At 43.5% G+C, this 15,581-nt stretch overlaps 1 protein-coding gene across 3 annotated transcripts in view; it reads right to left on the bottom strand.

The window, feature by feature from the left end:
* ADCY2 (adenylate cyclase 2) overlaps positions 1 to 15,581 on the bottom strand; it is a 459,805-nt gene that overhangs the window by 44,784 nt on the left and 399,440 nt on the right. For all 3 annotated transcript variants that reach the window (XM_030551678.1, XM_030551679.1, XM_030551680.1), the window contains one exon: positions 1,541 to 1,660. In XM_030551678.1, the coding sequence (XP_030407538.1) occupies positions 1,541 to 1,660 (120 nt within the window). The remainder of the gene's footprint in view (positions 1 to 1,540; positions 1,661 to 15,581) is intronic.

Raw genomic sequence — 15,581 nt, 5'->3', positions numbered from 1 at the left:
GTTGCTTTCACACCGACATAATGTGAAAACTAGTGAGCGTTGCAAGAGTTCAGTCCACCAATCAGGCCCTCATTGATTAAACATTTCTTTCAGAATTAATTAAAATGATGCTTATAATTAACACATTATCTAGTTAATCTTTACAATACACTTCTGAATTCGGCATTATTTTCATTTTATAGATTGGAAAACTACGCCAAAGTTGTTGAGTGGATTGCCCAAGGCCACAGAAGGAGACAATTATTACAGGCAGAACTCAGAGAGTTTAAGCCTGGAGAGACCATTACATCATCTAGCCCAACTTTGTGTATACCACAGGCCATTAAATTTCACGCAGTTACCTCTGTACTGAGGCCAACAACTTGTGTTTAACTAAAACATATTTTCCGTAAAGGCATCCAGTCTTGGTCTGAAAGACATCAAGAGAAGGAGATTCCACCACTCCTCTTTGTAATTTGTTTCAATGTTTAATCATTCTCAGTGTTAAAATACTATGCCCAATTTGAATGTGTTTTGCTTCTGCTTCCAGTCACTGGTTCTTGTGATGCCTTTCTCTGCTAGAATAGAAAGCTCTTTAGTACTAGGTATTTTCTCCCCATGAAGGAAGTTAGACATTAATCAAGATACCTCTCAATCTTCTTTTTCTGATAAGCTAAATAGATGGAGTTCTTTAAGAGTCACTGTAAGGCACTGTCTCCAGCCCTCAAATTGTTTCTGTGACTCTTTTCTGGACCCTCCTCAAATTTTCAGCATCCAAGGATCACACTAGCCTCTTTTCCCCCTATAGCATTGCACTGGAAGCTCATGTTGAATAGCTTGTCCATGATGACCCCTTAATTCCTTTTCAGAATCACTGCTTTCCAGGATATAGTCCCTCATTCTGTAGGTATGAGCATCCCTCCGTGTTCCTAAATGTATGACCTTGCATTTGGCTGTATTACAGTAAACTTGTTTGAATGGACCCAGTCAACCAAGTGATCCAGATCGCTCTGTTTGACTGTCCCATCCTCCTCATTATTTACTACTCCTCCAGTTTTTGTTTCATCTGTAAATTTGATCAGCAGGGATTTTATATTTACTTTCAGATAATTGATGCAAGTGTCAGGCCTAGTACCGATATCTCTGGAAACCCACTAAAAACACCCCCATTTGATCGTGATTCTTCACTGACAATTACTTTCAGATCTGTCAGCTCCTATTCCACTTAAGGTATGCTCTACTGATATTGTAGAATGGCATTTTTTTAGAATTAGAACTCTAGAGTTCTTGGCTACCAGACATTTCTCCAAACCTCTTTCTTAATCTGAAATTCATTGAAATTCAGAGTTAGAGCCTGATTTTCAGAAGTGCCGAGGCCCTGCACCTCTCCTTGACTTCAAATGAAGTTGTGAGTACTCAGTACCTCTGGAAAAAGAATGAACCCTTTGGAGGCTTCTTGAAAAATCCTCTGAACCACTAAGCTGCAAAAGGTCCAGTGACAGTAGGTTTAATGTAGCCATTGCAAACTATAAAAAAATAAAGAAATGTTAAATGAACTTACTGGTAGGTAAAAATAGTTGTTTTGTATATACCACAGTGTTTGAGCACTTGATTCAGGAAAACTTGCATTTGATGAATTAAGAACCGGGATGAAAATTACCACAGGATCATCCAGGAAAAACTAGAGGAAAATAATATGAAGTTTGTTAGTATCTTCAGTGGTGACAGATCAAAGAAGTAAACAGAGAGGGAAAAGCTCAATCATTAATTACTTATTTTGACAGAAGCAGAATCTGAGGTCCCAAGTCATTTTTGAATGGAATGCAATGGGGTTTATTTTCAAATTACCATCATGTGTGCCCAGACTGCAAAAGAAAATACATCATGAAGTACTTTGACGTAAACTTATATTTAGGCTGGGCAGAATTACATTTTAAAAATAATTTTGACAGAGAATATTGATGTTTATTTTTAAGCATTTTTAATTCAAATGTTCACAACTGCAAAATCAAGGAGGGATCAGACAATAATTATTTAATGACACTAGACAGTGAGATTCAAAAAGTTAAACTGTTAAAACACAAATAGTCAACATCACATGTCAATATATGCAAAGTAAATATCATTAAATAATATTAATAAGTTCGCAAACAGCATTTTTGTTACATTGTCTATCTGTAAATTTTTATTGTTGTAGATGAAATATTTTTTGTCAACTTGTGTGTGTATGGTGACATCAACATTTACCAATACAAATCTAAGCCTTCCAACCTACATTCATCTACCTTCAAGCATTGCCACTAAGCAGTTTACAGCAATCTGTGGAACTAGAAACATAAGTTTTATTATACTATGAACACATACCAGTGCCAGGTGAAATAGGAGACTGAGTAAAACAAAAAATAATAAAAGAATACACAAGGGGAAAAAATACACAGAAATTTTGTCAGTTTTCATGAAACAAACACCAATTACTTCTGAAGTATGTGTTTGTCTTTTGCTTTCTTTCGTCAAACCATCTCCACTTGCTATCTCAATTATGTCACTTTGGAAATTCTGTAGTGCCTATATACATGGTATTTTAATGTAGCATTCTCTTTTCTCTCCATTAGAGATAACTCAGCCTTTGCACTCACATCCTTGGGGGTGGGGAGGAGGGAGTGAAATGGAAAGAAAGCTGTATTTTTATTAACCCCAATGTTTGCCAATATTTCAGCAAAGTACCATTAAGTTCTTATTTTCACCTTTAATTTATATTCCAAGCAGATTTTTCTCTCACATTCATATAATCTATCCTCGGTTTTGGACCGTGTGCAATGCAGGATGACAGTGCTTGCTGTGCTGATGCTCCTTTGAAGAGGAACTTAGGATGAGCACTACTGTGCTTTTCTAATTTATTTGACCAGAAGACTGTACAAATGCAAGATAGTGATACCAGGTTCTTTTCAGCTTCATAACTAACTTGTTGGCTTCCAGGGGTGTTTGCATTGAGGTATTTAGAGTTAAGTGGCATGTCATCCACTACAATCAAATCTAACAAAATCAAAAACAAATTGTTTAAAAATATACCTTTATCACTAATTAAAGCTAATATTATCACAAAAATGCAAGGTTAAATAAAAAAGAAATGCATGTAGGGATTTCTTGTGCCTTTAAAGCATGGCCTCACTCTGGGGCCAGTTCAGAGGGGCACAACTCTCCCATTCGTAGTTCCCAGAGGCACTGTATATGGGATATGAAGATCTGAGGGAGTTTTAGGAAGTGTAGCCACTGCTGCAGCTTTTGAAAAGGTCCAGAGTACACTTCCATCCCATGTAAGGCCAGCCTTGCAGCACAGCACAGAGAGGGATATGCCCATAACATGGCTCTCTCTGCACATTCTTTGAAGACGTCAGAGCTGCTGGAAGTGCAAGAGTTGATTGGGATGTCTCACCTACTTGTGTACCTGTGGTGGACCAGACATGATCTTTCCCTAGGATGATGTTGCTTTTTTAAATGCATTTTTATCATTAAGTCGCTGATATTATAATTATTTATTTGTGTTACAGTAGCATCTACAGGACCGAACTGAGATAGGCAGCTCATCATGCTAGCTACTGCACAAAGAGATAGTAAGAGACAGTCCCTGCCCTGAAGAACTTGAACAATAAATAGAAAAAACAGATAAAGGTTGGGTGAAATATTTATTAATTATTATTATTTATTATATGCTAGAACAATATGCTGAAAAAATCAAGTCTGAAGAATCAGGGCAGAAACAAAACCCCTCTTTCACTGTTTGCATTTGCATACAGGTGCTGGCTTATTTTGCCAGGTTCTAGAGCATTGGTTATTAGCCACTGCTATGTTCTTAACATTTTATATGTGTCCATTGAGCCCAAATCGCTCTTGACTCCTAATATACCCTTTTAAAATCTGTATGTTTCTGCATCAGTTTATTTTTGTTTTTTTAAAAACATGTTTCAGCCAATTCTAGATTTGATGACAAAAAGACAAAGTATTATTTTTCAAATATTAAAAAAAGTGAACAAAGAGTCACAGACTCATCAGATTTAAATATATTGAATAAATATGATGCACAGAACCATGTAGTTAAATACATTTACCTTCTCCCTTAATATATTTACAAGAGTCTGTCATCAGCTGCCAGACATGGGGTAACATTTTGAAATAACACTGAAGATTTTAGTTACACACCTACCATTAACATTAATTGAAATCACAGAAATAAATCCTGCCCTTCTTTAGATCTCTGACACCAGAATTCATTTAAGGGATAAGCACTGGGAACTGTGTTTTATGAGGCCTTAATCAAACCCTCCCAATGTAATACATCTCTATAATATACTAAATTAAACTTAAATTTTCCTCTGTAATCCCTGTATTATATCATTGTGGTACCCCAAAGGAATACTCTGTAGAGGCATAAAGATTTCTTCATTGAACTATAAGTGTATCTCTTTGATAAACAGATTGTAAGGCAGCTTATTTAAATATATAATGTGTGCACATCAAGACTTTAAAATAATCACACCTTAGAAAATAATTTATAGTGTCAAATTATCTGTGGATATAAATTCACATATTTACAGATCCCAAGATCAGAAGGGACCATTGTGAACATCTAATCTCAGCTGCAAAACACAGGCCATAGATCTTTTCCAAGTTAATTCCTGCTTCAAATAAAACAGCTGTGGTTGAATTAGAACATAACTTTTAGAAAACCCAATCATGATTTAAAAATTGCCAATGATGGAGAATCCACCACAATCTTTCAAATGTTATTCCAAAGTTTAATTATTTTCATGTGCCTTATTTCTAGTTGGAATTTATCTGAATTCAATTTCCAGCCACTGGATTTTGTTACACCTCTGCTAGACTGAAGAGCCCTCTATTTTCAAATTTCTGTTCCTCATGGAAGTACTGACAAACTGATCAAAATCATTCCTTGATAAGCTAATTAGATGGAACTCCTTGAGTCTTTCACTGCACAGCATTAACACAACATTACCAAAACTTAACAGCGACATCTACTTCCTGAGAAAATGCAAGAAACAAAACATTCCCAGAAGACTCACCATCTATAACCCTCTGATCATCTCCTACAACTCCAAATATGCTGAACAGCTCTGCAGAAGGTCTTCAGAAAAAATGAAGAAACCATCTCCTGCACCTCACATACTCCAGAAGGAACCACTGAAACAAGAAAGAGGAGGTTTATTACCTGTAACTGGAGGTTCTTCAAGATGTGTGGTCCCTATCTGTATTCCATACGCCCGAAGTTAGAGAATTTGAAAGTAGTGTCTGTTGGTCCACCCATGAGCCCTGACTTGCCTCATACTTCTGTCCAAGCTGATAAAGGGCATGGCGGACTGACTACATCTTCAGTTCCTTCTCCATCATGAATCAGACAGATCTATAGCAAAGGGGAAGAAGGGTGGGAAGTGGAATACAGATTGGGTCCACACATCTAGAAGAACCTCCAAATACAGGTAAATAACCTCCTCTTCTTTGAGTGATGGTCCCTATTGTATTCTGTCGAGGGTGATTGACAAGCAGTACCTAAGTTGGAAGAGGGTGTGAGGATGAGGACGGAATGGTTGTGCAGAGAACTGCCACACAGAAGGAGGAGTCTGCTGCAGAGTCCTGCACTAATGTTCAGTGTGTTGCAAAGGTGTGCACAGAACTGCATGTGGCCGCTTTACATATGTTCTGAATCAGCATGTCTAGACAGCGAGGCCTTGGGGGCTATGTAACGAATCATCCACCTTTTGATTGAAAAGATGGGACTAACTGAAGGGGAGGTCTTCAATTGTGTTTTGCACCTCCCTAGGGAAACCGTATGAGTGGAGCCAAGAAACCCAACACATAACTGTGGCCATAGCCATGGCCTTTGAGGAGGTATCTGCTGCACCCACTGCTGATTGGAGTGCTGTTTCAGCTACCAGCTTCCCTTTCTCAATGATCACACAAAAACTAGCCCTGTCGTGTTGAGGGAGACTATCAGTAAATTCCTCAAATTAGCTGTAATTCAAGAAGTCGAATTTGTCTAGAAACGCCTGATAGTTCCTGATCCTGAACTGAAGACAAGATGAGGAAAAGACCTTATGCCTCAAAAGGTCCAAACACTGCTCTCCTTGTCAGATGGTGTAGAGCAAGGGTGCTGCTGTCTGTCTTGTTCAGTCATGGCTTACAAAAACAGGAAGTTTTGGGGGAGGTGTGGGAAGAGGAAATCGGATCCCTTAGCCAGAATGTAATAGCATCTTTTAGCCCCTTTGGGCGTAGGCATGTATGTGGCCAGGGTGTGCCATACTGTTCTGGCAGGCTCAAGAATGGCACTTTTAATAGGCAGTACAACTCTAGTTGGTCCTGAGGAGTGGCGTATATCCAGTAGTTTATGCTGGGTAACCTAGATTTCCTCCAGTAGAATCTGGAGTTCCCCCGTAACTCTGCACAGCAGATCTTGAAACTGCCTAAAGTCATTCAGATGTGAAGGAGATGCTGTAGTCATTGCTTCATCCACAGATGAGGAAGCAAATCTTTCTGGTTCTGGTGGCACCATCAGAACTGGGCTAAGGCTCTTCTACCAACAGATCCAAGTGCTTGGTAGAAGGAGCTCTCAATGGAGAGGCAGGTGAAGACTCTCTTGCAGATCAGGCTGGTTCTGAGGAGGATATTGGGACCAGCACAGTATGGCCAGTAGGCCGTATCTGGGGGGATGCTGAGGTGGTCCCTACAGCATGGGGTCCCAGTGGATCTGTGGTGGTTGAAGTGGTGGGTGTTGCCAAGACCAGAACAGCCTCTGTGAATGCAAGTATGGATGGTTAGTAAGTATCGACAGTCCCTCTCCAGCTTCTGATTCATTGGTGGAAGAGAAAGCAGACTCTGGTTCCATTGGTGGTACTGCTGGAGACGTGGTGTAGTCCATCAGAGTGGGTGGAAAGGTGTTCTGCAGTTGAAGCATATCACAAGGGGAGAAATAATCTCCCTAGGTAGAAAGGTCTGACAGACCCTGGTTCTGTTAAGGTGAATGTGACATGGGGCTCAAACACAGTTCCTGATCTCCCCAGTGATAGAGATACCCTCTCTTTACTCGGTACTGCCATGGACTTCTGCAGAACAGGCAGATTCCGCAGCTTGTGGAGCATCAGTGCTGATAGTACTGGTGGGTTAGTGCTCAGAGCCACCGGATCTCCTTGTTTGTGGGACTTCATTTAATGTCTATGGAGTTTGGTGTGTGCTCTGTTTCTGTGGCTTGAGCTCATGGAAGGAGTGTCCACTTTCTTCATCTTTGAGGATGACTTAGCCCCAGGCTTATTGGTATACTTCCTTACCTCCTGACTGGGCCCCGGCATGAGGTCCATAGGGACAGTTCCACTGGCACCAAATTCGGACTTAGTAGCAGGAGGCGCACTTCTGGTGGTTTCAGGCTGATGTATGGGGGTAGGGTGAGGGGGGTGGGCAGGTGTCCTCTGGCCTGGGTCCGAATGAGGCCTCGTGGTGAGTTCCATGAGGTGCTTCTGGAGGTGGAGAGCCTGGTCTTTTTGGGTACAGCTGGGGAAGGACTGGCAGATACTGCACCTAGGTGTGATGTGAGCTTCCCCAAGCAGTAGAAGCAGTGTTGGTGTTTGTCACATACTGAGAAGAAGTGCGGGCAGGAAGCACAGAGTTTGAAGCCCCATATTCTTTCACAACAGTGATGACACTAACACAACTCCGAAGTCCCCACAGACAGTCATAAAACAAGAAAGAATCATTTAACTGGATATCCCACAGTGGATTCAACTGCATACTTGATCGCTACATTGATTGCTTCAGAAAAAAAAAAAACTGACTGTGAGATCCTTAGCAAACATCACATCCATGACAATTTCTCCACTGCTGAAAGGACAGCTATACAGACCTTGAAATCCAACCACCAGATAGCAATCCAGCCAGCAGACAAAGGGGGTGTCATTGCAGTTCTCCACCATCATGACTATGTCAATGAGACCAACAACTGTCTGACACCACCTACTATAAATAACTCAAAGAAGACCCCACACTAGAATTCATCCAAGAATTTAAGGATATCATCAAATCCTTTCTTGAACAACACAAAAAAAATCTACATCCTCATGCCCCACGAACCCAGCCCAGAGACTTTCTACATGCTTCTCAAAATATACAAACAAGGGAACCCAGGCCAATCATATCTAGCCATGGCATTCTTACTGAAGGAACATCAGGACTCATAGAAACCATCCTCAAACTACTGAACCACACAAAGGGCCAGCTTCCTCCAAGACATAATCAACTTCCTCCAGAAATTCTGCAACATTGAATTTATGGCTGAAATTATGGCTTATTACAACAATCTGTAACCCACTAGCCCCCCCTTTTTGTTCTCTGACCGCAGAAGTGTCAACAGGCCACTTCACACTGAATAGTCCATTAGAATATGTTAACTACTTATGCTAAACAATCTGTTCCTCCTTGTATTTAGCTGTTACACTGAATACCTTTCTCAGATCTGAAGAGCTCTGTATAGCTCAAAAGCTTGTCTCTTTCACCAACATACTTTGGTCCATTAAAATATATTACCTCACCCACCTTTCACGGTAAGGCATTTTTCAATCCTTTACTCATTCTCATATCTGTCCTCTGTGATGGCATAACAACAGTCAATTGGAGCAGTAAGAAAGGGTCCTACAATGTCAATCGCTACTTTTTCCCATGCAGATTCAGGAAGAGGAACAGGCTGTAATGGAGTGGTACATGTCACTGCTGTCTTATCATGCATTTGACAAGTGACACAGGATTTTATGAGTGCTTCAGTTTGAGAGTCCATCCCTGGCCACCAATACAGATCCCCTAGTCGTTTGGTTCTGACAATTCCCTGATGAGTATCATGTGCCAGGTTTTGACTGTAATTCTTCTGGCACAAGTAGACAGTGTGTACCTCATAGCACACAGCCTTCGAGCAAAGAAAGTTCATCCCGAACTCTAAAATAAGGCAGTAAAACTGGGTCAAGGTTTTTAGGGTTTGTTATAACCTTATTCCCAGATTCTAGACCTTAGCGTCCAAAATATGGGGGTTAGCATGAAAACCTCCAAGCTTAGTTACCAGCTTGGACCTGGTACCTGCTGCCACCACCCAAAAAATTAGAGTGTTTTGGGGCACTCTGGTCCCACGGAAAAAACCTTCCCTGGGGACCCCAAGACCCAAATCCCTTGAGTCTCACAACAAAGGGAAATAATCCTTTTTCCCTTCCCCCCTCCAGATGCTCCTGGAGAGATACACAGACACAAGCTCTGTGAAACTACGCAGAGTGATTCCCCCTCTCCGTTCCCAATCCTGGAACAAAAGCACTTTCCTCTTCACCCAGAGGAAATGCCAAATCAGGTTAGCAATCCAACACACAGCTTTCCCCTTGATTTCTTCCTCCCACCAATTCCCTGGTGAGTACAGACTTAATTTCCCTGAAGTAAAGAAAAACTCCAACAGGTCTTAAAAGAAAGCTTTATATAAAAAAAGAAAGAAAAAATACAAATGTTCTCTCTGTATTAAGATGACACAACACAGGGTCAATTGCTTAAAAGAATATTGAATAAACAGCCTTATTCAAAAAGAATACAAATCAAAGCACTCCAGCACTTATATTCATGCAAATACCAAAGAAAAGAAACCATATAACTTACTATCTGATCTCTTTGTCCTTACACTTAGAAACAGAAGACTAGAAAGTAGAAAGTACTTCTCCAAAGCTCAGAGAAAACAGGCAGACTGAAAACAAAGACTCAGAGACACAATTCCCTCCACCCAAAGTTGAAAAAATCCAGTTTCCTGATTGGTTCTCTGGTCAGGTGTTTCAGGTGAAAGAGACATTAACCCTTAGCTATCTGTTTATGACACGCCCCCCAAATTGCAGACAGTGGGGAAGCTCACTGGCGGCAATTTCCTTCTAGAACTTGAAAATAAACAGATTAATACAACACATGCACCTTTACATATACTACTAAGTATATAACTAACAGACTTTTACATTTTAAGAACACTTTTTAACTACTGGATTCTGGGAAACTCTCACGGGAGAGTGCATCAGCAACTTTGTTAGAAGCTCCTGTGATGTGTTGAATTTCAAAATCAAAATCTTGGAGAGCTAAACTCCAACGAAGAAGTTTCTTGTTGTTCCCCTTGGCAGTATGAAGCCACTTTAGTGCAGCATGGTCAGTTTGTAGTTGGAACCGCCGTCCCCAAACATATGGGCGTAGCTTTTCCAGGGCGTACACAATGGCATAGCATTCCTTTTCACTGACTGACCAGTGACTTTCCCTCTCAGACAGTTTCTTGCTGAGAAACACGACAGGATGGAAGTTGTGATCTGTTGCTTCCTGCATGAGCACTTCTCCTATACCACGCTCAGATGCATCCGTGGTTACTAGGAATGGCTTGTCAAAATCCGGGGCCCTGAGCACAGGGTCAGACATGAGCGTTGCCTTAAGCTGGGTAAAGGCTTTTTGACACTCATCAGTCCACTTAACGGCATTTGGCTGGGTCTTTTTGGTCAGGTCGGTCAATGGGGCAGCGAGTTGGCTGTAGTGTGGTACAAATCGCCTGTAGTATCCGGCCAAGCCTAAGAAGGATTGGACCTGCTTTTTGGACCGTGGGACAGGCCACTTTTGGATAGCATCCACCTTGGCCTGTAGGGGGTTTATGGTTCCTCGACCCACCTGGTGCCCCAGGTAAGTCACTCTGTTTTGGCCTATTTGACACTTTTTGGCCTTAACAGTTAGTCCTGCCTGCCTGATGCGCTCAAAGACCTTTTCCAGGTGTAGTAGGTGTTCGGGCCAGGAGTATGAAAAAATGGCCACATCATCGAGGTAGGCAACTGCAAATTCTCCCAGTCCAGCTAGTAGACCGTCTACCAGCCTCTGGAAGGTGGCGGGTGCATTTCGAAGGCCGAAAGGAAGGACATTGAATTCATACACCCCCGCATGGGTGACGAATGCTGACCTCTCCTTGGCAGGTTCATCTAGCGGTACTTGCCAGTACCCCTTGGTTAAGTCTATTGTAGAGATGAACTGGGCACGTCCCAACTTCTCCAATAGCTCATCGGTACGTGGCATTGGATAGTTGTCCGGACGAGTTACAGCATTTAGCTTACGGTAATCCACGCAAAAGCGTATTTCCCCATCTGGTTTGGGTACCAGAACCACTGGAGATGCCCATGCACTGGTAGATGGGCGGATTATACCCATCTGTAGCATGTTCTGGATCTCCCGTTCTATAGCAGCTTGGGCATGAGGAGACACCCGGTAGGGTGGGGTTCTGATTGGGTGAGCATTACCTGTATCAATGGAGTGGTATGCCCGTTCAGTCCGTCCTGGGGTGGCTGAGAACAATGGGGCGAAGCTAGTGCACAGCTCCTTGATTTGTTGCTGCTGCAGATGTTCCAGGGTGGTTGAGAGGTTCACCTCTTCCACGCCACCGTCTTTTTTCCCGTCGTAGTAGACACCGTCAGGCCACTCAGCATCATCTCCCTGGACTGTAAACTGACAAACCTGTAAGTCTCTGGAATAGAAAGGCTTGAGAGAATTAACATGGTACACTTTAGGCTTTAGTGAGGAATTGGGAAATGCTATGAGGTAGTTTACAGCTCCCAGGCGCTCTTGGACCGTGAATGGCCCTTCCCATGATGCTTTCATCTTATGGGCCTGTTGCGCCTTCAAGACCATAACCTGGTCTCCTACCTTGAAGGAACGTTCTCTGGCATGTCTGTCATACCAGGCCTTTTGCTCTTCTTGAGCATCCTTTAGGTTCTCTCTAGCAAGGGCTAAAGAGTGTCGGAGGGTGCTTTGTAGGTTGCTTACAAAGTCCAGAATGTTAGTTCCTGGAGAAGGCGTAAACCCCTCCCATTGCTGCTTCACCAACTGTAATGGCCCCTTAACCTCATGACCATACACAAGTTCAAATGGTGAAAACCCTAAACTGGGATGTGGTACAGCCCTGTAGGCAAACAGCAACTGCTGCAACACTAGGTCCCAATTATTGGAGAATTCGTTGATGAATTTTCGTATCATGGCCCCCAAAGTTCCATTGAACCTTTCCACCAGGCCATTGGTTTGATGGTGGTACGGGGTGGCAACCAAGTGATTCACCCCATGAGTTTCCCAAAGTTTTTCCATGGTCCCTGCCAGGAAATTAGACCCTGAATCTGTAAGGATGTCGGAGGGCCAACCTACCCTGGCAAAGATGTCTGTTAGGGCCAGGCACACAGTGTTAGCCCTGGTGTTGCCTAGAGCTACTGCTTCCGGCCATCGTGTAGCAAAGTCCACTAAAGTCAGTACGTATTGCTTTCCTCTGGGCGTCTTTTTTGGGAAAGGGCCCAGAATATCCACAGCTACTCGCTGAAATGGGACCTCAATTATGGGGAGTGGCTGGAGAGGGGCCTTGACCTGGTCTTGAGGCTTACCCACTCTTTGGCATACCTCACAAGACCGGACGTACTTGGCAACATCCTTGCCCACCCCCTCCCAGTGGAAGGACTTCCCCAACCGGTCCTTGGTTCTGTTCACCCCAGCATGGCCACTGGGATGATCATGGGCTAAGCTTAAGAGCTTCTCCCGGTACTTAGTTGGAACCACCAACTGTTTTTGCGGCTGCCATTCTTCCCGGTGTCCACCAGAAAGAATTTCCTTGTATAAAAGTCCTTGGTCTATAACAAACCGGGATCGATTAGAAGAGCTGAGAGGCGGTGGGGTGCTCCGTGCCGCCGCCCACGCTTTCTGAAGGCTGTCATCCGCTTCCTGCTCAGCCTGGAACTGTTCCCTTGAGGCTGGGGTCACCAGTTCTTCCTCAGACTGTGGACTTGGGCTTGGTCCCTCTGGAAGCGATGTAGGTGATGGGGTTGTTTCCGTTGCTGGTGAACCGCTCTCCGCTGGTGCACCTGAGGGTAGTTCAGGCTCTGGCTGAGCCTTTTGGGTATGGCTGTCTTTTGCTTCTGCCAGTTCTGGCTTGCTGGCGCCCTCTGGCGTTGAGTTTGAAGATGTGGTTGCACTTGCTGGTGCTGGTTGCTGTTCCAGTTCCGGGCCTGGGACTGGAGATGCTGTGGCTGTTTCAGTGGTAGGCATGGAATCCGGGTCCACTGCCTCTGTCTGGGTCTCTGGTAATACAGACGGGGCTTCTGTGGACGGCTCAGGAACAGGAATGGGTCTGGAAGCTTGCCTGGTTTGGCTACGTGTAACCATTCCCACTCTCTTGGCCCGCCTCACCTGGTTGGCCAAGTCTTCCCCCAGTAGCATGGGGATAGGATAATTGTCATAGACTGCAAAAGTCCACATTCCTGACCAGCCTTTGTACTGGACAGGCAGTTGAGCTGTAGGCAAGTCTACAGCTTGTGACATGAAGGGGTAAATTGTAACTTTGGCCTTTGGGTTGATGAATTTGGGGTCAACGAAGGATTGGTGGATAGCTGACACTTGTGCCCCCGTGTCTCTCCACGCAGTAACCTTCTTTCCGCCCACTCTCAAATTTTCCCTTCGCTCCAAGGGTATTTGAGAGGCATCTGGGCCTGGGGATCTTTGGGGTGATGGTGGTGTAATGAATTGCACTCGCATGGTGTTCTTGGGACAGTTGGCCTTGATATGTCCCAGTTCATTACACTTAAAGCATCTTCCATCTGATGGGTCACTGGGCCGAGGTGAGTTACTGGAGACTGGTGAGGTTGAAGGGTAGGGTATCTGTGGCTTTACTTGGGTGGTATGTGGGGTCTTTGGCTGTCCTCGGTTGTAGGGTTTATGGTCTGTGTGCCCCCTGGGGTAATCGTTCCCCTTGACAGTAGCTTTCTTGCTTTCTGCCAGTTCCATCCATTTGGCTCCAATCTCCCCCGCCTCAGCGATATTTTTGGGATTTCTATCTTGTATGTACCGTGTGATGTCTTCAGGAACACCATCCAAGAACTGCTCCATTTGTATGAGGAGGTTCAGTTCTTCCAAGGTTTGAATGTTGTTTCCTGTTAGCCAGGCCTCATAGTTTTTTGCAATGTAGTAGGCGTGTTTGGGAAATGACACCTCTGGTTTCCACTTTTGGGTTCTGAAGCGCCGACGGGCATGATCTGGGGTTATCCCCATCCGGTATCTGGCCTTGGTTTGAAAAAGTTTATAGTCATTCATTTGCGGCTTGGGCATTTCAGCTGCCACCTCTGCTAAAGGTCCACTGAGATGTGGCCTTAATTCTACCATGTACTGGTCTTCGGGGATGCTGTACCCAAGACAGGCTCTTTCAAAATTTTCCAAGAAGGCCTCGGTGTCATCACCTGCCTTGTAGGTGGGAAATTTCCTGTGCTGTGGAGCAATAATGGGCGATGGGTTGTTAGGATTGGCTGGAGTCTGTTGCTTAGCCTTTTCTAATTCCATGGCCTGTTGGTGGGCTTCCCTCTGGAGTTCTATCTGTCTTCTGTGGGCTGCCTCTTGGGCTGCCTGTTCTCTTTGGTAGGCTGCCTGTCTGATCTGTTCTTCTCTTTCTTTCATCTCCATGTCTTTTTGTTTCATTTCCAGCTGTCGCCTGTGTTCAGCTTCTTTGAATTGGTCTTCGGCCTCCATTTTTGTCTTGGTAGACATGGTTCCTGTTTTCTTGTGTTGGGGTGCCCTCCGGTGTTTCTCTTCTGAACTGCAGGCTCTCTGTTGCCTCCTGAAGTCTGCCTAGCAACAGTGCTTTTTTCCTTTTCTCTCTCTAGCTAATGTTCAATTAAGGGAAACCAGAAAAACCACTTTATTTGCATGCATATAAATGCTGGTACTTGCCTCCTAATGGGAGGGCTATTGCATGACAAAAGACCCTTAACAGTTTTCTCGCTTAACATGCAAACCACAAACTGCTAGAGAGAGCAGAAAAAAAAATTCTCTCTGGTTCCCTTTTAAAACCAAACTGTTTCTCTCTGCTAAAAAGCCCTTAGCAGAGAAAAGAAAAATATAATATTCCTACTGGCTTCTGGATTCTGTCTATATCCCGCCGCTGCCACTCATGTTATAACCTTATTCCCAGATTCTAGACCTTAGCACCCAAAAAATTAGAGTGTTTTGGGGCACTCTGGTCCCACGGAAAAAACCTTCCCTGGGGACCCCAAGACCCAAATCCCTTGAGTCTCACAACAAAGGGAAATAATCCTTTTTCCCTTCCCCCCTCCAGATGCTCCTGGAGAGATACACAGACACAAGCTCTGTGAAACTACGCAGAGTGATTCCCCCTCTCCGTTCCCAATCCTGGAACAAAAGCACTTTCCTCTTCACCCAGAGGAAATGCCAAATCAGGTTAGCAATCCAACACACAGCTTTCCCCTTGATTTCTTCCTCCCACCAATTCCCTGGTGAGTACAGACTTAATTTCCCTGAAGTAAAGAAAAACTCCAACAGGTCTTAAAAGAAAGCTTTATATAAAAAAGAAAGAAAAAATACAAATGTTCTCTCTGTATTAAGATGACACAACACAGGGTCAATTGCTTAAAAGAATATTGAATAAACAGCCTTATTCAAAAAGAATACAAATCAAAGCACTCCAGCACTTATATTCATGCAAATACCAAAGAAAAGAAACCATAGAACTTACTATCTGATCTTTTTGT

The sequence above is a fragment of the Gopherus evgoodei genome, chromosome 2 (genome assembly GCF_007399415.2).
Source record: "Gopherus evgoodei ecotype Sinaloan lineage chromosome 2, rGopEvg1_v1.p, whole genome shotgun sequence".
Classification (NCBI taxonomy): domain Eukaryota; kingdom Metazoa; phylum Chordata; order Testudines; family Testudinidae; genus Gopherus; species Gopherus evgoodei.
This window is presented reverse-complemented; position numbering and strand designations above follow the sequence as displayed.